The 22398-nt window shown below is 43.5% G+C and overlaps 1 protein-coding gene across 4 annotated transcripts; it reads right to left on the bottom strand.

The window, feature by feature from the left end:
- Nucleotides 1–11588: 11588 nt before the first annotated feature.
- LOC127258818 (uncharacterized) lies at nt 11589–22204 on the bottom strand. Of its 4 annotated transcripts, XM_051285831.1 has the most exons (7): nt 21386–22178; nt 20979–21287; nt 20626–20909; nt 19275–20306; nt 17525–17693; nt 13109–13266; nt 11589–12106 (listed from the first exon to the last, which is right to left on the bottom strand). In XM_051285831.1, the coding sequence occupies exons 1-7, from the start codon at nt 22116–22118 to the stop codon at nt 11864–11866; spliced, it is 2928 nt and encodes a 975-aa protein (XP_051141788.1). In that variant the 5' UTR covers nt 22119–22178; the 3' UTR covers nt 11589–11863. The 4 variants fall into 4 exon arrangements, 3 of the variants coding, with proteins under 3 accessions (XP_051141788.1, XP_051141800.1, XP_051141809.1); XR_007840365.1 differs by lacking the exon at nt 17525–17693 and having other exon boundaries at nt 11995–12106; nt 21386–22203; XM_051285843.1 differs by lacking the exons at nt 11589–12106; nt 13109–13266 and having other exon boundaries at nt 17541–17698; nt 21386–22204.
- Nucleotides 22205–22398: the final 194 nt, after the last annotated feature.

Here is a 22398-nt window from a genome sequence, read left to right as displayed (position 1 = left end):
TTCGTCACGTTGGACCGCCGGAGACGTACGGTTAGAGGGCATTAACGGTTTTTCTGTTAGTGCAGGTGTTATTGTGGACCCCAGAAACCCCCCAGGTGTGGTCCCTAGGTCCCGAGGTATTCCCCGTTTTCCGGCCGACCACCGTGGTGACTCAACGCCGACGCCGCCTCCGTTCTCGGTGCTCCGGTCAGTATCCCGGCAATCTGAGGGTGCTGGTGAATTCGCAGGGCCTGAAAACCCTAGGCTAGAGCTCTCCGACTCGCCATATGGCTGCTCGAGTGCCTCCGATGATCGCTCCGGTCCAATGGAACCCTCTCCACCGCCGGCCGCTCCTCCGGCGCCGTCCGCCGTTCCCCCTCCGGCAGCAACTGCTGCTGTGGCCCCGTTGGGACTTCAGACCGGGGCCCCACCCCCTCATGCCGGCGCTTGGGGTGGGAGGTCGTTTGCCGAAGTTGTCTCGGGCGTTCCGTCGGGATTACGATCGAATGCCAATGGTCCTTATTCCTTCATGGAAGGGCCTCGACCAGCAACTGTTGGGGAGTGGTCTAGCTCCGATGATGGGGTTGCATGTCTCCGGTTTACTACGGCGGAGACATCGAGGTACGTGATGGCTAACCCCTCTTGGAAGCATATTTTAGTCGGGAGGTTCCCGATAGGTTACTCGTCTTGGCATGATTTACTTGCTGCATTTACTAGCTTTAGATTGGTGGGGCAGTATGAGCTATATCGTTTATGCCATAGACATATTATCATTAGACTGTCTGATAGTCGAGATTACACTATGTTGTTGATCCGTGGCCTTTGGAGGGTGCGGGGGGCACCGATGCGCGTCCTAAAGTGGACGCCTGATTTTAGGGCCACAGAGGATCCCTCGATTGTCCCGGTGTGGGTGTCGCTCCCACAGTTGCCATTGCATATGTATCACCGGGATATGTTGTTTGCGATTGCCTCGAGGCTAGGGACGCCTTTGACAGTTGATGCCCCAACAGCTCGGAGGGACAGATGTTCTCATGCACGAGTCTGCATTGAGATTGATGTGTCACAGCCGTTGGTTGACAGATTTTTGATAGATTTGGGGGGTGCCAGGATAGAGCAGAGGGTGATGTACGAGAGGCTCCCTCGTTACTGTGTTTCTTGTCATACTTTGGGGCATACAGTTGTTGATTGCCGTCGGTTGGGACCTTCTCGGGTAGCGATGGAGGCTAGGAGAGGTCCCCAACCGGCGGAGATGGTGCCTCCTATTGAGGAGCGGGTTGTGCCTCCTATTGAGGAGCGGGTTGTGCCTCCTATTGAGGAGCAGATTGTGCCTCCTATCGAGGGGAGGGATGTTTCTGCGGCTGCGGCTGCGCCGACAGGCCGTAGGAGACGGAGGCGTAGGCAGCGGAGACGTCGACAGGGCCAGACAGGGGTTGAGAGAGTTCTTACGTCTGGCATTCGGGTCACTGTTCCGGAGGCTAGCGCATCAGTTGTTGAGAGGGTCCTTTCGTCGGGCATTCGAGTTACTGCTCCGAGTGTTCGATTAGATTCAGAGGGCTCTATTGAGAGGGTTACTGTTCCGGAGGACAGATTGGATTCGGATACCGTTAGGAGGACCTTACTGCCTGGCGGTCGGACTACTGCTCTGGGTGCTTGCATTGTTGATCCCCCTGCTACCCCTATCGTTCTCCAGGATCAGTTGATTGATGTGACTCCGCCTGTGTCAGTGGAGGTGGATCGGGATTCGGGCTCCATGATGATAGAGAGCCCTGTGGTTCAGGAGATACTGCCTTCCCGTCGGGACAGAGGGAAGGTAGTGATAGCTGAGGATATCCCAGAGACATCGTGCAGATTTGGCCCTAGTCGGGATGAGAGTTCCTCGTCGTTTGACATTGTGTCGGAGGATTCACCACTTCTCAAGGATGGTACCCCGCCATCCTTGTGTGGTTCCCCCTGCAGAGATTGGAGTACTGTATTGAGGGAGAGTTCTGGATCCTTATTGGAGAGGGATACCCTGTGTGCTCCCGATGGAGGTACTGATTTGTTACAGGGGGAGTTGTCCCCTCGCCCTGAGGATGTTCTAGAGCCTCCCGGCCGACTGGATAGCAGAGAGGTGCATTCTCCGCATTCTCCATCTTTGGATTTGGCTGGCTCGCCGCTTATTGAGGACAGTTCCCCACCTTCCTTGTTCGATGTGTTAGCTCTTTCTCCTCGTGGGGATGGGAGCTTTGTTTCAGGAGTCCTGTCTCGGGAGAGTTCTGGGCCTTCATCGGAGATAGATGATCTTCGACAGTCTTGTCGGGTTACATCGGAGCCACCCCCTGTCTTGACTCCTTTGATGGTGGAGCCTGAGGGGATGATTGGTTCCCCAGAGAGGGAGGAGTCTGAGGTTCCTTCGGGAGTCAGTGTACAGAGTAGACCGCCACTCCCTGAGGTGAGCCGCCGCATCACTCGTAGTATTGCCCGCCTTCAGGCGCGTTCGTCCGTCGCCACGTTCCTATGACTGATTTCTCATTTTTAGTTTGGAATGTTCGGGGTGCTGGGAACCCCCGAGCCCAGCGGGAGATTCACTACTTGTGTCGCGCGCATCGGGTGCGCATACTGCTCCTACTGGAGCCTATGGTCGAGGCAGCACCAGAGTACTTCTGTCGTCGCCTCGGATTTGCTCATATGATAGGGAATGAGGCGAACACGATTTGGTTGTTTGTCGATAGTTCATTCCAGTGTCAGATGGTTGCGAGTGATGATCAGTGGATTCATGTGCAGTTATCGTCACCACAGATTCGTCGACCCCTTCTGCTGACAGGGGTTTATGGGAGATGTAGTGTTGTCAGGCGTCGGGAGATATGGGGATTCTTGGAGGAGACAGCAGTCTCAGCTGTTGGGGTTCCTTGGATAGTCGGTGGCGACTTTAATGCCATCGCAGATATATCGGAGAGGGAGGGCCCAGGACGGCCGCGGCTGCGATCGATTCAGGATTTTTCGGGCGCTCTCCTTGATGCTGGATTGATAGATGCCGGTTTTGAGGGTCCTCAGTTTACCTGGACGAACCGGCGGGTGTGGAAGCGCCTGGATCGGATACTTTATAGCCGTTCGTGGGAGGAGTTTGCGGAGACCACACGGGTTCGGCACCTTCCACGGATGTGTTCGGATCACGCGCCCCTTCTGGTTCAGGTCTCACATGAGCGACATCGAGTTTCGTCAGCATTTCGATTCCAGAGCATGTGGATTCGCCATCACTCATTTCTGGACAGAGTTCGGGAGAGTTGGGAGGTTCCTACTGGGGTGTCGGGGCTTCTCAACCTACGCTTGAAGCTAGGGAGGCTCAAGCGGTTATTGAGGTGGTGGAATCGTCATGTGTTTGGCGATGTGTTTCATTTGTTGGCGGAGGCCGAGAGGGAGGCTGCAGAGTGTGAGGCTGAGTATGACAGAGATCCCTCGGAGGCTACTTTGATGCGCCGACAGCGTAGTGCGGCAGCTTTGACACATGCCATTGCGCTGGAGGAGGCTTTTTGGCGGCAGAAGGCCGCGTGTAGATGGGCCGTCGATGGGGAGAGGAACTCCCGGATGTTTCACTCGATGGTCCGGGAGCGCCGTCGACGGGCTTCTATATTTTACATGCGAGATGGTGACAGGGAGCTTACGGAGCACTCGGACATCAAGGCATCGGCTGTATCTTACTTTGCCTCGATGTTCGGGGAGATGGATGACGCAGATACCTCGGGTATGGATGATTTGGCGGATATGCCGCCGCAGGTTCCCCCGGAGGAGAACCGGCGGCTTTTAGCGCCACCGACGTTGGCAGAGGTTCGGGAGACAGTATTCTCGATAGATCCGGATAGTGTGGCAGGTCCGGATGGATACTCGGCAGCTTTTTACAGAGCTTGTTGGGAGATTGTTGGTCCGGATGTGTTAGCAGCTGTATTGGATTTCTTTTCAGGGACCCCGCTCCCGAAGTTTTATACGGCCACCACCATTGTCCTCATCCCGAAGAGGGATGCCCCAGAGTCTTGGGCTGATTATCGGCCGATTAGTCTGTGCAACGTGAGCAACAAGATCATCACGAAGTTGCTCACGGTGCGCCTTGGGACTTTACTACCGCGCCTCCTTTCACCGCATCAGAGCGGATTTGTGAAGGGGCGTGCGATTGCGGATAACATTCTGATGGCATCTGAGATGGTTCATGACTTGAACCTTAGAGGCACGTCGCACAACGTGCTTCTGAAACTGGACCTTAATAAGGCATATGATCGGGTGTCTTGGCGTTTTTTGAGACATGCCTTGTTGAGGTTCGGTTTTGCGGAGGCGTTTATTACATTGGTGATGCATTGTGTAGAGCATGCTTACTACTCCGTTTTGATTAACGGAGACCTTGGGGGATTTTTTAAATCCTCCAGGGGGGTCCGGCAGGGAGACCCGTTGTCGCCTACTTTATTTGTGCTTGCGGCGGACCTGCTGTCGAGGGGTTTAGAGCGTCTTTACCAGGGACATCCGGAGCTTTACTTTCGGTGTAGAGGAGGGTTTCGGTTGTCTCACTTAGCATATGCCGATGATGTGCTGATATTTGCGAGTGTCTGTGGGGAGCAGATGAGCTCTTTGACGACTTTTTTGGCCGATTATGCGAGGATCACCGGCCAAAAGGTCAACTGTCAGAAGAGCTCGATTGTTTTTAGTCGACGATGCCCGGGGGAGGTCCGGGAGCAGCTTCAGTCAGTCACGGGCTTCAGAGTGGCTGACCTACCCCTTACTTACCTTGGTGCGCCCCTCTATGTGGGGAATCAGAGGAGCATATTGTATGAGGAGCTTCTGGGGAAGCTTCGGAGGTATTTGAGCTGCTGGGACCGGGCTGTACTATCACATGGAGGTCGATTACAGCTTATCCGGAGCACACTCTTATCCCTACCACTATACTTACTTCAGGTCCTGCATCCTCCACAGTCGATCCTTCATGAGGTTGAGCAGATCTGCGCGCGTTTCTTTTGGGGCTCGTATCATGGTCATCGCCAGCGTCATTGGATTTCGTGGGCAGATGCGGCACGACCGCAGGATGAGGGTGGATTGGGAGTTAGGAGATTATCGGATTTGGTTCATGCCTTCTCTATGAAGCTTTGGTGGAAGCTTCGGGAGGGTTCTTCATTGTGGGCGCAGGCGATGCGGCACAAGTACTTTCGCAATTCCTTCCCGGGGAGAGCCCCTTGTCGGATATACGACAGCCCGGTGTGGAAGCGCTTGTGCCGTGTTAGGGAGGAGGTCCAGTTGCAGATATTCTGGACGCTAGGTCGAGGGGAGTGTTTCTTTTGGGAGGACAGATGGTTCGGGGAGCAGCCCCTTTCGACCTTCCGGGGAGACAGCCGGCCGCCTCCGTCGATACTGGTCCGAGATATGTGGACAGAGGGGTCGTGGGATATTGGGCGATTACGTGCTTATCTTCCGGAGGCTTTAGTACAGCGTGTTATTGAGATCCCCTTCGACAGGTTGACAGAGGATCGGATGAGTTGGATGGCTTCGGCATCCGGTACATTTACTACCTCCTCAGCTTGGGAGCTTTGTCGAGACACAGGGGTACAGAGTTGGCTTTCGGGTTTACTATGGTCGCGGATCCTGACCCCGACGATGTCGGTCTTTTTGTGGAGACTGTTTCGGCGGCGTATACCGATGGATGAGATCCTTCAGCACTATGGGATTCCGATTGTATCGCGCTGCCACTGTTGTCATGCGGAGATAGAGACTATCTCACATGTCTTTATTGATTCGGGAGTTGCCATGAGAGTCTGGGGGCACTTTGCAGCATTATTTGGGATATCGTTGCCGGAGACACACACCCCGCATTTGTTGGTGTCATCATGGAGACTCTCTTCGACGCGTTCTCAGAGTATTAGGGCGTATGTTCCATTATTGGTATTCTGGTTCATTTGGACAGCTCGGAATGACGCGAAGCACAGGGGGCTTCGAGTGTCTTCTGAGAGGATCATTTGGCGGATTCATGCGCATTTACAGACCCTATGGCGGGCTAGGGTCCTTCTGCGTCGACATTGGGAGGGCGATCTCCATATTGCTGATGGGCTTGGATTTCGATATCCCCCTCCGGTCCCTCGACCTCCGATTATGGTGCGTTGGGAGGCACCGTCCCCGGGATGGTTCAAGCTTAACACCGATGGTGCTTCGCTTGGCAATCCCGGGGCAGCAGGAGCGGCCGGTCTTATCCGGGATTCGGCTGGAGCAGTGCTCGTCGCATATCAGGTTCCGATTTCACACGCGACGAACACTCTGGCAGAGCTGACAGCGATTCAGAGGGGAGTTGGGATTGCGATTGATCGGGGATTGGTGCCGTTGTGGATCGAGACAGACTCGACGGCATGTATTTCTCTGATCTCCTCCTCGATGAGTCATTGGTCGCTTCAGAGGTGTCTTCTTACTCTTCGCATGCACTTACGGGATACGACTTGGAGGATCTCGCACATTTATCGGGAGGGGAACCGTGTTGCGGATGTTTTAGCGACGACGGCGGTCTCCCTTCCGACGGAGCGGATACTTCTTCCGATGGATCTCCCTCGGGCGACTAGAGGCCTCCTTCGAGCGGATGCTGACGGACTTCCGGGCTTCCGTTTCCGGGTGTAGGCCTCGTATTGGTATGACGTTACTTACTCATTTAGCTTGATTGGCTTAGTGTTGATTGGTGTTGATACTTTGATTACCTAGGCCTGTCATGCATGTTTGTTTACTTGGACTATGTAGCTCTACTAAGAACTACGTATGGCTTGATCCCGTTCGGGTACGTAGGCAGCCCACTTTGGGTTCAGCCACTGCTATATAGTTTTTTTTTTTTTTTTTTAAAAAAAAAAAAAAAAAAAAAAAACCCTGAACCCTGAACCCTGAACCCTGAACCCTGAACCCTAAACCCTAAACCCTAAACCCTAAACCCTAAACCCTAATGGGTACGTAGGCAGCTCTTTGAGCCCAGCCAAAAAAAAAAAAAAAACCCTAAACCCAAAACCCTAAACCCTAAACCCTAAACGCATGCGCTTACGGGATACGACTTGAAGGATCTCGCACATTTATCGGGAGGGGAACCGTGTTGCGGATATTTTAGCGACGACGGCGGTCTCCCTTCCGACGGAGCGGATACTTCTTCCAATGGATCTCCCTCGGGCGACTAGAGGCCTCCTTCGAGCGGATGCCGATGGACTTCCGGGCTTCCGTTTCCGGTTGTAGGCCTCGTCTTGGTATGACTTTACTTACTCTTTGATACTTTGGCTTGATAGGCTTAGTGTTGGTTGGTGTTGAGACTTAGGCTTTTTTGCCTTATGATAGATACTTTGATTACCTAGGCCAGTCATTCATGTCTGTTTACTTGGACTATGTAGCTCTACTAAGAACTACGTATGGCTTGATCCCGTTCGGGTACGTAGGCAGCCCACTATGGGTTCAGCCACTGCTATATAGTTTTTTTTTTAAAAAAAAAAAACCCAAAACCCAAAACCCGAAACCCTAAACCCTAACCCCTAACCCCTAACTCCTTCCAAAAAAAAAAAAAAACCCTAAACCCTAAACCCCAAACCCCAAACCCCAAACCCTGTGTTCATAAGAAATAACTTGAAAAGAGAAGTCCTTAAATATGGTTTAAGATACAATGCAAGCGAAGCAGGGAGGACCTATCATTACAAATGGACTCTAAAGGCCTAAGCGTGTGAGCATCAAATAAGATCTTGAGCAGACATAATTTTGTTTGAAACTCTCGATCCAAAAAAAAACTCCGCGCCCTTCGGCAGAAAGTTTCCTAAATCGAAAAAATATTCCCCGCTAAGCAAGCAAAGTTGACAATACCTGGATAACTCTAATCTTGTTAAATCAAATGGCAAGCTGAATACTTATGGCTTCTTTGTTTCTACTTTGAGATTCACTTTATTCCCAATCATGGCACTTATTGGTAACACTTCTTAATTGCAGTGAACAGTATAACCTCTTGATCTCTAAATGCAGTTTGTTCCAGGACGAACAAAGGTTTAGTGTGAGGAGGTTTGATAACTCCAAATAGGAGCATATTCTTAGCTTGACAAAACTGTGTATTACTCGAATTTCTGTATAAAAACCATCACAATGAATCATCAATGGCATACATTATTGATATATATCGCTTGGCATGATCCAGAATTTGTTGTTAAGATTATTAACGATTTTTGCCTTTTTAAACGGTAGTCTGGTGCCAGAAAAGCTAAGGCAGACGCCACAAGCGACAGTCATCTCCGCTCGCAAGCGCCCAGAATACATCCTGAAAATACTAAGCCATGAGAGGCAAGCGGCAGCCACCCGCAAGCGACAGCCCAGACACCCGCCGCTGCAGATTATCACCAGATTTCAATTAAGTGTTCCAACTGCAGCGGTACAACCATTCCATTTCCAGCCAGCACAAGCGAGCCTAGCTGCACTGATGCCCTCCAGTCCTTCGGCAAACGAGGAAGATTTGTGCCCTTACAGTTCATCGCAATCAAAGCAAGCGCCCTGGGAGTTATGGCCAGTAACTGCCTCAATAGAATAACTACCAGTAACTGCCTAACTGCCCAGCGGTTGGAACTGCCCAACAACTTATTGCAACTGTCCCGTTTCACCTGCTATAAATAGGGCCAGATATCTTTATGTAAAAGAGGATCGATACTTCGATTGAAACACTCTTAGCAAGTACTTCTCAGCAATTCTTCTTCCTGTTTTTTAGAGCTTCAACCCTGTAAGGGAGTTCTCCACAGGAATGGCCAAGGGAGTAGGAGTTTTTCTTCTCCCTTGGCCAAGTCATTATAGTTTTCTTAGATTAGATTACTGCTTTCATTTACAGCTTTGTAGCGTTAATCTTTTCATGCTTTCGTAGTAGATAATGAAATATCATTCAGTTCTTCATCCTAAATTCTTCCACCATTTTTACACACTTATATAAAGTTTGAATTTGGAGAATTCCATTTCACTGGTTTAGAGCTAAAGAAGAATTGATTATTTGAGCCTTGTTACGCGCCAAAAGCGGTCTCAAGGTAGTTCAATATAGTTAAGTACGCGGGAGCTTTGTCGATCTGCTTAACTGCTATTCTGAATTCAATTTTGATTAAAAAGAGGTAACAGAAGGGTAAAGCCACTAATGAGGCAGATTTTGGGAAAATTAACGGAAATAGGCGGTGGTCTATTAGGTCGCAGATATTCCTAGTGATAGTAGGGTTCCTTTCTTATAATATCTTGAATCTGGGTGTCATCGAAGTCTTGTTGTAAATCTCTTAAGGTCAAAAATTTCAGTGTTATGAATTATTTATATTTAGTTTATATAATTACACTACTTTCTTCTCACCGCTTCCATAAAATACATATATTTCCGATAACACAACTGCATCGCTCGTTCATTGCCTCCAGGGAAATCTATCCATTTAGTAACGCACAGTTCAAACACATCATCTCTCCTTCACTCTCGGTTGCTCATTTATATATATATATATATAGGTATACATATAATGTGCCGCTCGCTCATGTCCCGTTCACTCAGTAACCGCCATTCATCCATGTCCCATTCATCTGGTCCCCACTTCCGCTCATGTCCCGATCATTCGGTTACCGCTGGCACTTCATCTTCCGCCTTCGCTTTGCTCACTTCCGCTCACTCCATCTTTATCGCTTTACTTACCGTTTTTTATAGTCTAGCTGTTGGATCCGCTATAAGCGGATCCCTTCCTGTATTTTCGTCGTTTTTTCAAGATCTTTACCGTTGAAATTCATGACTTAAAATCCTTGTGTTCGACTTGGAAACTCACAAGTAGAAGAGTATAAATAATTGTGATGACTGCTCAGGGTCTACAACCACAAAAATTGCTATATCTGATCGTTTTCTATAAACTCCACTCACTGATTTTTAAATATAAATTCCCTGTGAATTGTGTAAACACACGCACTTTTTTAGCACTCATCACGTAGGCCCTGGCGGACCTCAATGCGGAGGCTCGCGGCCTCATTCGCGCTGATGCAGAGGGGCTCTCGTGTTTTCATTTCCGCTAGACTTTAGTACGTTATTATTTTCTTTGTTTCTACTTTCTTTCTCAGTTCTTAGTTATGTTTGGACTTATAATTACGTATGGTTTGATCCCGTTTAGGTACGTAGGCAGCTCATTTTGAGCGTAGCAAAAAAAATCCATAAACCTTAAACCCTAAAAAAGAAACCTTAAACCCTAAACCGTCTCTCGGATATGGTTCATGTATTTTCCATGAAGCTTTGTTGGAAGCTTCGTGAGGGCTCCTCCTTGTGAGCGCAGGCAATGCGGCACAAATACTTTCGTGATTCCTCTCCTGGTAATGCTCCTTGTCGGATATACGACAGCCCGATATGGAAGCGCTTGTGCCGAGTTAGGAAGGAGGTTCAGTTGCAGATTTATTGGACTTCAGGTCGGGGGGCATGCTATTTCTGGGATGATAGATGGCTCAGAGAGCAGCCTATTTCGACTTTTCGGGAGGACAGACTATCGCCGCCGCCGCCGCCGATCTTGGTTCGAGATATGTGGAGTTGCGACTCATGGGATATAATGAGATTACGAGCATATCTTCCCGAGTCGCTAGTTCAGCGTGTTATGGAGGTCCCTATTGATAGACAGTCGGAGGATCGGATGAGTTTGAATTCAACTACATACTTTTATGGTACATTGTTGCCTTGTTGTCTATCATTAGAGTGTTATGTTAATTTAAGCCGTTGTCATTTTCAGAGTGTTGTTTTAGGTTATGTTTTTTCAACCTCAATTTTGAGATTTTTACTGTGCAAATAGTGATAAATTAAAATATAATTTAATATTTATTATAATTATAGGAGAAAAATATATATACAATTTTGTAGAGAATAAAATTTTTTGTTGTACAAATAAATAAAATTTTAAATATATATGTTGCGTATAATATAAATTCATAATCAAATCATACAATATAAATTTTATCAATTAAATTTAATACAAATTTATATTATTTTATTCATTATCCATCAAATCAATACACATCAGAACTCCCCAAACCTCAGCCAAATCTAAACCCAAAAGAAATATCAAAATTCAAACTGATCCCAAAATTCAAATAAAAATCAAACACGAACCCAAATTTTTCCAACCCCAAAGAAACACACCCTTAATTCGAACTTTTTTATTTTTTTTATTTTTATATTGAATTCAACCATTTTTCCAAGCCAATGTTGTGCATAAAAGAGAGGGGATGCTTAGTTCCATTTCATTAATTAACTCAAGCATACATGCATACTTAGCTTATCGCAACCAATTCAATGCCTCGTCTACATTATATATGACAAAAAATTAAAGAATGGACAATTCAACATAAAATACTATAAAAATATACAATATATACATATTAATATAATATATATTTTATTCACTCTAAAACAAAAAATAACAATTCAATATCATATTTTTACATTACAAATGCAACTTCTAACATAAAAATTATATTCATCCAAAAATATAAAATAAACACACTCAATATATAACCATACTTTTATATATATATATATATATATATAATTTGATAAGTCTGAATTATTATATATTAACAATCTTCTTAATAAATATGTTAAATAAGACGGAATAAACTGGAGCAAGAGCAACTATTTATATACTATTATACAACTTGGAATTATGTATGATGGATAGTGCTTTACTTATATACATCAACAACGTAAATGAATTTACTTACAAACAATAAGAAATTAGTTGCCCCGCCCTGCCCAACAATTGGTCTGTCTGTGTGTCTGTCAAGGGAAAATTAAAGCAAGCTGGCTGGCTGGCTTAGCGTGATAAAGTTATCCCTATATTTTTCTTACAGGAATTGCTCAATGACAGGAGGAATGGCTTCCTTATCCTTATCATGTTAGCTAGCTGACTGAAGGCAACATTGGATTCATGCTAAGGCCAGATCCTCCAGAACCACCAGGCTCAGCATGTTTCACCCTGCCAAAATATCTGATATGACGCAACAACCTAGCCAGAAAGGAATTGTGGCATATTGTCGAGCTATCACAAATAATTGCCATATGTTTGCGTGCTCTAGTTATTGCAACATTCATTCGCCTGCTGTCTCCTAAAAACCCAACAGCTCCGAGGTTATTTGACCGAACCTGAACAAATCAAAAGATTGACGCTGTTAATCCTACTGTGCAAAGTAAATAGTGAATAAACTCCGGCACTTATGGCAATATACTGATTACTCAGGGTAAGCATCAAGACAAGAATGGATAGATAAACTATTTGTCTGTGGCATCTCCAAGTACAACAATTGCTTCAGCCCATAACCTTAATTGTCCACTCAAGGTTCAGAGGCATCAGAAATAAACTGTACAGGGGAAAACTAGTATATCTAATGCTCTATTTAGATACAAGTTTTGAAAGTTTTGGAAACCTTTGAAAATAGTAAAAAATTAGATATTTGATGTGATATTTTGTGACAATATATATATATATATATACATATATTTGATATTATTTTTTTTGAAAAAGTTGCAGTTGAATAGTTTCAAAAGTATTTATGTAAACAGAACTTAAATTTATATTGCAACAGTTCAGTTTTGAAAGCATGAACATCAAACATAATGTAACCGCAGGTAGACAAGAAATAGAACCAACAGCAAGCACAAGATGAATTGAGATGTGAAGCAACCTCCATTCAAACAAATAACTGGATGCACATGACATTAAAGGCATGTAAATGAGCATCCAAGATTCACATTTCACATTATCAATGTGTTAAGCTCAGCCAAAATATGGTTATTGGTTGAAAATAGCATTGGACGTTCTTTATCTCTATTGAAGCCCTATTTACATGGGCTCAAAACACACAAATTAAAATAATAATAAAATAAAACAAAAGCAAAAGCAAAAGTTCAGTCATTAACCTTGTGTCATGATCAAACCTAAGTGAATTCAATCCTTCTTTCTTCGTCTAGCATAAACCTTAATATCATCTAACCTCATCATACCACTAGCCTAAGATGCTGTAATTGTGCACAGAACTACTAGTTCTATCTCTGTGTGTGTTTGTATTATAACCAATAAAAATAAACCCTAAGATGGGCATCATTTGACGAATCAATCCGAAAGATAAGCATAATGTTATAATGTACCATGGATATAATCACAGCATCTGCTTCTCGGCCCTGAAAGCTATCAATGGTTGCAACCTCAACACCCATCGAAAAGGAAAACTCTTCCAGCCTATCTCTTAGGAGTTGAACTTGAGCAACGTAGGGAGATTGAACCACTATGGCTTCTGGGTTAACACCTGCACATAAACAACACTAGCAATAATCACTACAAAAATAGGCCACGATCCCTCATATGCGGTGGAATAATCCCATAAACCAATATATAGTTCAACTTGCCCTTATATGTAGCAGATCATATACATAATGTCCATAAGCCAACTATTATCAAAGAAATAAATAAGTGTATATGTCCATTGATGGGAGTGATAATTGGATCTTTCTTCATGAAAAGTGCAATTTGTTGGAAAAAGTGAGGAAGAATGACACACAAGATATTAACTCAATTTTGTTGGAAGAAAGAAAAATACACAAATAAAATTCTCTTCAAAATGACTTTTAATATTTACATTCTACAACTAATTGTGCAATGGAAAAAGCTACCTATTATACTAATTAAATGCATTGAAAACACACTATAATAATTAACACAATTTCTAACATAAATCATGTATGAGAATTGTTAAGACACGTAAATACTTAGTGGAAACTAAGGTAGACCATTAACAAGAATATGCCCGAGCTTCTATGGTATATCAAAAATCGAAGTATGAAGCGATTTTGATTAAAATCGAGAGCCTACTGGACTCCCCCGCTATCTGGGCATACGGAGATTCTTACGGGGGTGGATAGGCTCTCGAAATTTGGCCATTTCATTGTGCTTCGTAAGTCCTTGTTTGCAAAGAAGGTTGCCGATATATTTGTACAAGAAATCGTGCAACTGCTAGAGGTACCGAAATCGATTATTTCGGATTGTGACCCTTTATTTTTGAATAACTTTTGGCAAAAATTGTTCCGTTTTCAAGGGACAACACTTAAACTTAGCTCATCTTACCATCCGGAAACTAATGGACAAACATAAGTGCTTAATACGATTCCCAAAACATATTCAGCCCAACTGTCCACACAAAATTCGTGACCGAGAGTGATTGAGAAAATGAGTCAAAACTCATAGGCCTATTTAGAATAGTCCGAACCTTCTGGAGAACATGGTAGAATTCTGGACGTGGTGCCTCCATCCTCAGTACCACCGCCACTCTATCAGTCGGACCACAAGCTTGCAACTCTGCAATTGCCGCTCGAAGTGATGCAAGCTCTTCTTGCACCACAGACGGCTCCACCATAAAAGTCTTCTCCCGTCGGGCCAACTCAAAGCAACACACTGTTAACTCTTCCTGACTTTGATAACCTCGGCACTTAGGGACTCGACAACCACCTCCAACTCATTGCGGCATTGGTCCACCCTGACCACTAGTGACCTCATCAACTCTTTTCATGTCCTCGACCTTGTCAAGACGTTGGTCCACTATGTCTAGCATGTGGGAGTATTCACACAAGGATTGTTCCATCCGAACAATCCTTGCGTCCAATCCACCCACAGCGTCGACGGAGTTGCCGCGCCTACTCTTCCGGTTGTGCCTTCCATCATGGCCACCACCGATGTTGCCCGTATCATTGCCTTCATTGTTGTCCAACATGTTGGAACCATCACTCGTCATCCCCCAACGATAAAAGCTCAAACAAAACTCTGATACCACTTGTTACAGACTGCTTGATGATTCTCCAAACATCTTTCGTATGGCCTAGAAACTTCTCGGACTCCTTAAAGGTTGCTAGTACAACCTTTACTAGAACTCCTCAAGAATACACAAGAACACAACAGGAACACTTGCCACATTCTAAAGAGAGGAAACTAGTGAGGCAAATAAGTGTTCGCTCTCAATTTGATGATTTACCAATGAAGTGGCAAAACCTATTTATACAAGTCCATTGTGAGATGAACGGTCTAGATCGAATCAATCCAAAGGCTATGATTTGCCTTTAGAATGTTCTAGGGCTTCTACAATGTCGACGTCATTCAACCAACTACCATGTACAAGTTCTGGTTTTATCTATAAGTATCTATAAGGTTTTATAATGTTCTGAATTATTCTTGTTAATGCAAATTTTCAACAATAAAAAGTAAAATCCGAAAATAGAGATTATTTTCAAATTTGATAAAATAAAATGTCTGAGATTTAAGAATCCTTAGACACCGTACGATACATAAATAAATTAGAAAAATAAATACTACAGACTGAAAAAGTAGATGGTGATCCCCAAAAGCAATTCACTGAATTTGATGTCGATTGAAGATGGTTTCTTTAGGCCGCGAAAAGACCTATTTAAAACCCATGTCAACCGCTACAACCAGGTCGTGCCTTCATATCCGCTCGCCGGTTGTAACTTCTCTAAACCGCCCTACAGCAACTGCCGTCGACCACCCTCAAGGTCCTCCTCTGTTGACACGTGTCTTAACCAACTCACCAACCGCTCACACCTGTTACAGTGCTCAACTGGCTCGGCCGACCGCTTCTAAGCACCTTACCGCCTTAATTGGGCGGCTGGCCCGACCTGCATACCCACTGCGATACCTTTTTTTGTCCGCCTTACACTTTGCCCGACCTCTGTATCGGCCGTCTCATTTTTTCTCCTGACTTCCTTTTGCCCGATCTCAGCATCGGCCGTTTCATCTTTTTTTGTCCGTCTTCCTTTTGCCTGATCTATATGCCACCCAACCTGAGTGCATATTGTTTTTCCCTTTCTCGTCCGACCTCTCCTTGTCCGACCTCTTAATCACAGATTTCTCCCGAAAAACCCATTTCTTACTAACTCTTAGGCCGTTTGGCTTATATTCAGACCCATTTAGGATCCCACTGCCATTAACATGCCCATTAGACTTTACACCAATCCTTAGTCCAATTTTATAAGCCCATTCCCAAAAACCCTACACATTGGTTTTTTCTTGCTCAACAATTCTAAATGAGCCTCTGAATTTTAACTCACTTTCTCGGTCACTCTCAGTCACGAATTTGGCCCGGATACTTCAATAGTGCAGCCGGGGAGACTAAGATCTCGACCAACCATGCATTGTTCTTAGCTAATTGTGTGTTCTCCTCAACTTCTCTTTCATATCCACCTGATCGGCTTCTATCCTATGTAGTCGATCACTATTCCAAAACCCAGATCTTCAACAACACACCCTGATCCTATTTAAATACTCTAAGCAAAAACAAAAGCATAATAAAATAAAGGTCCAAATATAGAAATAAGAACTAATTATTAAAAGACTAAGAATCCAAGCTTGCGAAGGCAAGCTTAAGTCCGTCCCGCTTTCTGTATACGAGTAAGGGTCTAGACACTTCTTCGTTCCTAAGTACTTATTCTGGCTCGGATACTTGTCCCGGTTTGCTAACATTATGATGTGTTTGGAAGGATGACCACACATGGTATAAATATGATGATCAAACCAGCTCAGACTCCAGCTCATCACGTCTGTTAATAGTAGAGCTGTAAATGAGTTGAACAGAGCCGAGCTTGTCATGTTTGAGCTCGGCTTGTTAAGGATTCGAGTTTGGCTCGTGTTTATTCGTTAAGAAATACGAGCTGAAATTTTTGTTTGAGTTCAATTCCTTTAATAATTTTTTTGTTCGTGTTCGGCTCGTTAAGAGAAATTTTATTTATTATTTATTTTTAAATTGAAATTTAGTTAATAATAATTATAATTTTTATTAATAAAATTAAATAAAAATAGAATGAAATATAATATTTATAAAGAGATATATATTTATTAAATATAAATTTATTAATTTAATTTTTCTAATAAATTCTGTCAAACGTTCGCGAACAAGCTCGAGCTTGTTTGTGAACTTAACGAGCCAAAATTTATATTCGTGTTCTGCTCGTTTATCTTAGCGAACGAACACTTAGTGAGCTCAAACGAACCGAACCAAGCAAAACTGGCGAACTGTTCGTTTGTTTTACAGCTCTAGTTAACAGTTCATTAATATGTTAGATTGTCTATTATTTATCCAGTGGTCCTCACGGTTTGTTCATCAACTCAGATTTGGTAGTTTATTAAATGGCTTCATTAGATTTTTCTCAAATGTTCCGAGCTTGCATATTTACTCTGGAACAAGAATGTATTCAACTGATTTTTGGTGAATACAAAATAATCATTCCTTCTCTTGGTCTCTGTTCCCTGTTTCATAATTCTGCATAATTGCACTTAATTCTTCAATAATAAATTAAGTTTATATGTTTTATAACATTTGACAGCATTATCGATATGTCAAACTCTACAAATTAAGGAAAACATGGATGTGATCATGAGTATCTAGCTCCATCTGGTTTCAAGCATGCACCGTGAATAATGTTTTTTTATAACATTGCTGACAGGAAAACATATTAAATTATTTTTTACTTCGATTATAGAAGAATGAAAAGAGATGGGAATACCAGCATAAATCAATGAAAAAACATGTTGTGCTACAATATCTGCTTCCCCTTCATTATAGAAAGAACCTGTGCCAGCTGGATCTAATTGTTCTTCACAGCCAATGGACAAACTTCCATAGGGCATTCTGGTGTCAAGCAACAGCAATGGGCATTGTGTTATCCATGTTGGCTGCACTATGTTTTCACAAAGTCATTCTTTCATATCCAATAAAGATCAATTTACCATATCCATATTCCATATAATGAGAACAAAAATCATCTTACCTCAAGGACATACAAATTTTTATCCAGTAACAACTTAATTGCGTGAAAGTAGCATATTTACAACCTTGTTGACCAATCATAACCACCGAAAGTCAAAAGGTTATTGCAACAAAAGTATGTCAGGCAGATGATTGCTGACTTTCATAGCCAGAGCGGCACCACAGGGGGCAGTAATGGCTGCACTCAGTTGCAGCCCCTTTGCCAATCTATTTCCAGCCCCATAAATAGGATGGAGCTCATTTTGGCCTTATTGTTTCTGTGTTTTCTTTAGTTGGGTTCCTTTTCTAGTTTATTTATTCTATTCAAGTCCTTGATTCTTCTTTTGCTAAATATAGTTTGAGTCCAGTGAAGTAACTAGGATTTATCTAGAAACATTTAAAGTTTGCCAAGTCAGGCTTGGACAGTTTTCATGTAGCTTCCTGTTTCTTTTCAATTTGATCATTCTTATTATTCGTCCTATATTTTGAGTGACCTGATAGATCCCTTAACACCTGGAGAAACTCTGATGATGACACGGACGAAAACAAGACTAGTGTAGGTGGAATAAGCCCTGGGAGTCGTATTAGAGGAGCATTAGGAGATGAGATAACATCTGGTTTTGAACAATGCAGCTGAACCAGGGAGTAGAGAGTTGCGATCCCAACTTTCATGGAAGACAATGAGCAGAAGTGGAGAGCATGAAAGAAGGTGCCCTTAATTGTCTTACCTTTCTAAATTAAAGCATGCCTGTTATGCTAGTTCATCTAGTGGGAGGATCTTAGTATTCTTAAACCTGCATGTGTTGATAGATGAAAGTGCTTTCTATCAGGAAATGAAGAGGAGATATGGTAAGGCTTTTAAGGTTGTCAAAGATCCTTCTGTTTTACTGGAAATAATATATCAAACTTACTGTACATCTTAGACCCTTGAAAGACGGAATTCATAATATTTGTTCATAAGCTAGCATCAAGAATCTAGGTGCCACATACTTGGAGATAGCTAGGAAATGAAATTAACAAAACCAATTCATATAGCTAATTTTATTTATTAGAATTGTACTGTGTATGTCATTTCATGTAAATGTTTGTGAATCATACAAACAGTAGTAATATACATCAGGTAAATTTATTGTTCATGTTTTTATGTATTATAATCAGTTTCTTATGTATATATTTCTGATTTGAGTTTAAATATGGGTATGGTTTGATTTCAAATAATTCCATGCATAAATACATTGATACATAGGAGGAAAATTGGTTTAAAAATATGGTGTTTTGTTAAAAGGGACTTTATTAGAATTCAAACTAAACACAGACTATGTTTTTTATACTTGGTGTGCCGTTTGCAGAATTTCATAAGGGATCTGATTACTTGAAAACTTGAGTTATACATCACAGTATTGGGTATAAAATCCGGGTTTCAACAGAAATTTAAAATGTTTTAGTTGATATTAATATTTCTGTAAGCAATAAATTATAAAGAACTCAATCTGCCAATAGAATCGTACCTTAACCACTGGAGAATCAGACAAAACATGAGAAGCAACAGTTGGAGAGGATTTCAGCAAGCCATTATACGTTTCCTTCGAAGCCCAGCTAGATATTGCATCATTCATCCTATACTGTGTCATCAACTTTGTCGCAAGAACCCCTTCATGTAAAGATGATGCTCTTTCCAATAAAGACACTCCTAGACCACCTTGTAAGGCTTTCCTAGATAAGATAACAGGTGCTAATTGGCATTGATCTCCTGCAAGCACACACCGCTTTCCCAGCAATATTGGTATCCAACAAGAAGGTTCAATGGCTTGACCTGCTTCATCTATGACTACCAAGTCAAAGGGGCTGAGCCATCTAACCATTGGGTCAGCTGCTCCGATATTAGTGGCAAGCACAATCTGAGCACTTGAAAGAATTTCTCTAACTGTCTCCCTCTCCTTCTTCTTCATAGTCTTTCCCAACTGTTTCAAAAGCTGACGTATACCAGCAGCTAAAGAATCATCTTTTAAGCAATGGCTCAGGTCCTTTCGTAAATCAGATTTCTTCCTTTCAAATTCTGATTTAAAATCTGCAAGTCTACAGTTGACAATTTCAACCAGGGATTTAGATGCAACAGCAGGAGATATTCGTGCTGGATTACCTACCCGCACAACATCAGCTCCGATGTCAGATAATTGCTCAACCATGTTATCCACAGCAGCATTAGTGGGTGCTGTGACCAGTACCTTTTCCCCCTGTTCCACAACAAGTGAAATTAGTTGCTTCAGCACCCGGGTCTTCCCAGTTCCAGGAGGTCCTTGAATTATAAGTACAGGACGCTTTCTGTTTAAACCTAATGCAATAGCTCTTTGTTGTGATGTGTCAAAAAACTCAGTGTCTACTAGATCATTCAATTCCACATTCGCCCAATCTATCAAGCTATTATCCTCAAACCATGCAATATCTTCTTTATCTCCAAAAACTGTAGTCACAACAGCTAATGAAGCATTCTTTTTCTGTAAACCCTTCTTCTGAAGCAGCATTAAAGCTTCGCAATTGCGCTGCATGTAGTGATAACGGAAGTGAAATCCTATGTCCTTTGCAAATGAAATTATAAAGAAAAAGAAGGCAACATCTTGAAATAATATCATGTTAAATAAAAAATAGTCCTTGATATCATAGTACCAACTTTAATAGAAAAACAAAATGAATGCATTCCTCATTTACTTCAAGCTAACATAATAATCACCTTATGCAAAATAAAAATGAAGAGCTCAAATAAAATTAGCCATTTCTATTTCCCATGTGGTTGTAATTCAATGTATATGGGCTCAGAAGAAATGGGTTGGCGTGGTGGGTAAGGTTAGGCCAATTTAATACCTCATAAGTGACAGCATCAGCCAATCCTTGGATGCGATCAATACGGATATTCTTGCCAAATAATTTAGAAAAGGTAGGATCTCCATGACGGGATTCTAGCGCCACACTTATACTACATCCATCATCCCCCAGATTATTAACAAATCCTTGCATGCAAGAAGTTGCGCCAGCTCCCCTACTATCACATATTCTCACGCAAACCATATCTCCTGGAGAGAGGTTAGTGGGAGGCAATCTGTGGTTTCCTTCCACTCTGAACAAAACCAAATGCATTCCTCCTAGACCTGCATGCGCAAGCAAGCGTATTGTTACTACCAAGTATGTGATAATGGTATGAATCCTAGATATTCAACCTATAGATGTGCTGACTGCAGTCAAATTGCAAATGGTATCACAAAGCTCTTGCTCAGCCTGGGCATGGCTGACAAGGAATTCAATGGGCTTCAACGAATTGGAATGCTCATCAGGCATAGGAATAGCATTCAGCTCTTCCTGAGTGAACTCCAATTCCGCGTCCCTTTCTATGCGTAGTAGATCAGACATGTGCTTGGTAAATTCATCGATCCTACTCTGAATGGCATTGACCTTGATGAGGTCCAATCCCAACACACCCCGGACCAACTTGGATGGGGAAGTTTTCCTTGCAATGGCTCTATGTTGTGCTGCAAATTCCGAACCACATATAAATTAAAATTTAAGAACAGGCAGATCAGATCAGAATGGTCAAATGGGCGGGCAGTACACATGATATGAAGAAAACCTGAATTGGCGAGTTCCTTGAGCAGCTTCCATGACTCGGTTTTACGCCAGTCGTGAATGAGCGTTTTGTGCTGGAGCTCCTGAAGAACGTCTCTGAGTTCCCTCTGAAAGTGGTCAAAGAGGGTAGGATAATGAGTGCAAGTTTTGAGGCAGATGGCTTCCAGACCTAGGGGCATGGGAACAGCATTGAGGTAAGGCTGAGCCTGGAGTACAAAGGTGAGACCCGGCCCCATACGCTGTTTCAATTCCGCAAAATCGCCCTGCAGATCTGCCATTGCGAAATCCAGGGCCATGGCTTTCATGGCTTGGCATATCCATTTCACCACGCCTTTGCCCAAATCCTTCCGTCCCAATGGATCTCCATTCTGATATAGAGCACGAACGCCCACAGGGTCGCTTTTCAGATCATTTTCTTGCGGGGGCAATTTCTGTTTGCGCACATCATTACCGCCACCGGCGCCGTATTCTCTTCTGTTCCTGTGTATTCGTCTCTTGGCAGCGCTGCTGCTGCGGGTTCTGCTATTGCTATTGCTGCCGCTGCTGCAACTTGCACTTGCACTTCCCGGAACATGGTATGAAATTGAGGAACCCAAGAATACTCGTCTATCACTGTGACGGTAAAGAGAAAAAGATTGAGTTGAACGCCGGCGTGTGCCCAAGGCCAAGGATTCAGTAGTTAGGCCCACACGTCGCCACAGAAAATGTACGATGCTTCCCTCCTTCCATGCTTCCATCGTAAATAGCAGCAGAGCAGGATTTGGAGAAACTAATTAAATATCATCATATCAATAAAAATGCCTGTTTATTTATTTTATATATGTGGAGAGAGAGGGGGGGGACAGTAGCCAATAGCTAATGGCTGGTTCACGCATTGCCATGGCCCTTGTTTGTTTGGGTGGTCGACACACTTCCAAGTTTCTACCAAGTGCCACAGTCACTCGCCTTATACTCTTCCCAGTTCCCATCGGGCCCCGCCCTTGCAAATTAGAGAATAATAATTAACTAAATGGAAAA

Source organism: Andrographis paniculata, unplaced genomic scaffold (assembly GCF_009805555.1).
Source record: "Andrographis paniculata isolate CXL003 unplaced genomic scaffold, ASM980555v1 Contig14END, whole genome shotgun sequence".
NCBI lineage: Eukaryota > Viridiplantae > Streptophyta > Magnoliopsida > Lamiales > Acanthaceae > Andrographis > Andrographis paniculata.
This window is presented reverse-complemented; position numbering and strand designations above follow the sequence as displayed.

Coding starts and splice junctions, on each gene's coding strand:
- LOC127258818 (XM_051285831.1), bottom strand. CDS start 22,118: ATGGAAGCATGGAAGGAGGGAAGCATCGTACATTTTCTGTGGCGACGT. Junction 20,910..20,978: donor TGCAGTCAGCACATCTATAG/GTTGAATATCTA, acceptor TTGCGCATGCAG/GTCTAGGAGGAATGCATTTG. Junction 12,107..13,108: donor ATGCTGTGATTATATCCATG/GTACATTATAAC, acceptor TGATTTGTTCAG/GTTCGGTCAAATAACCTCGG.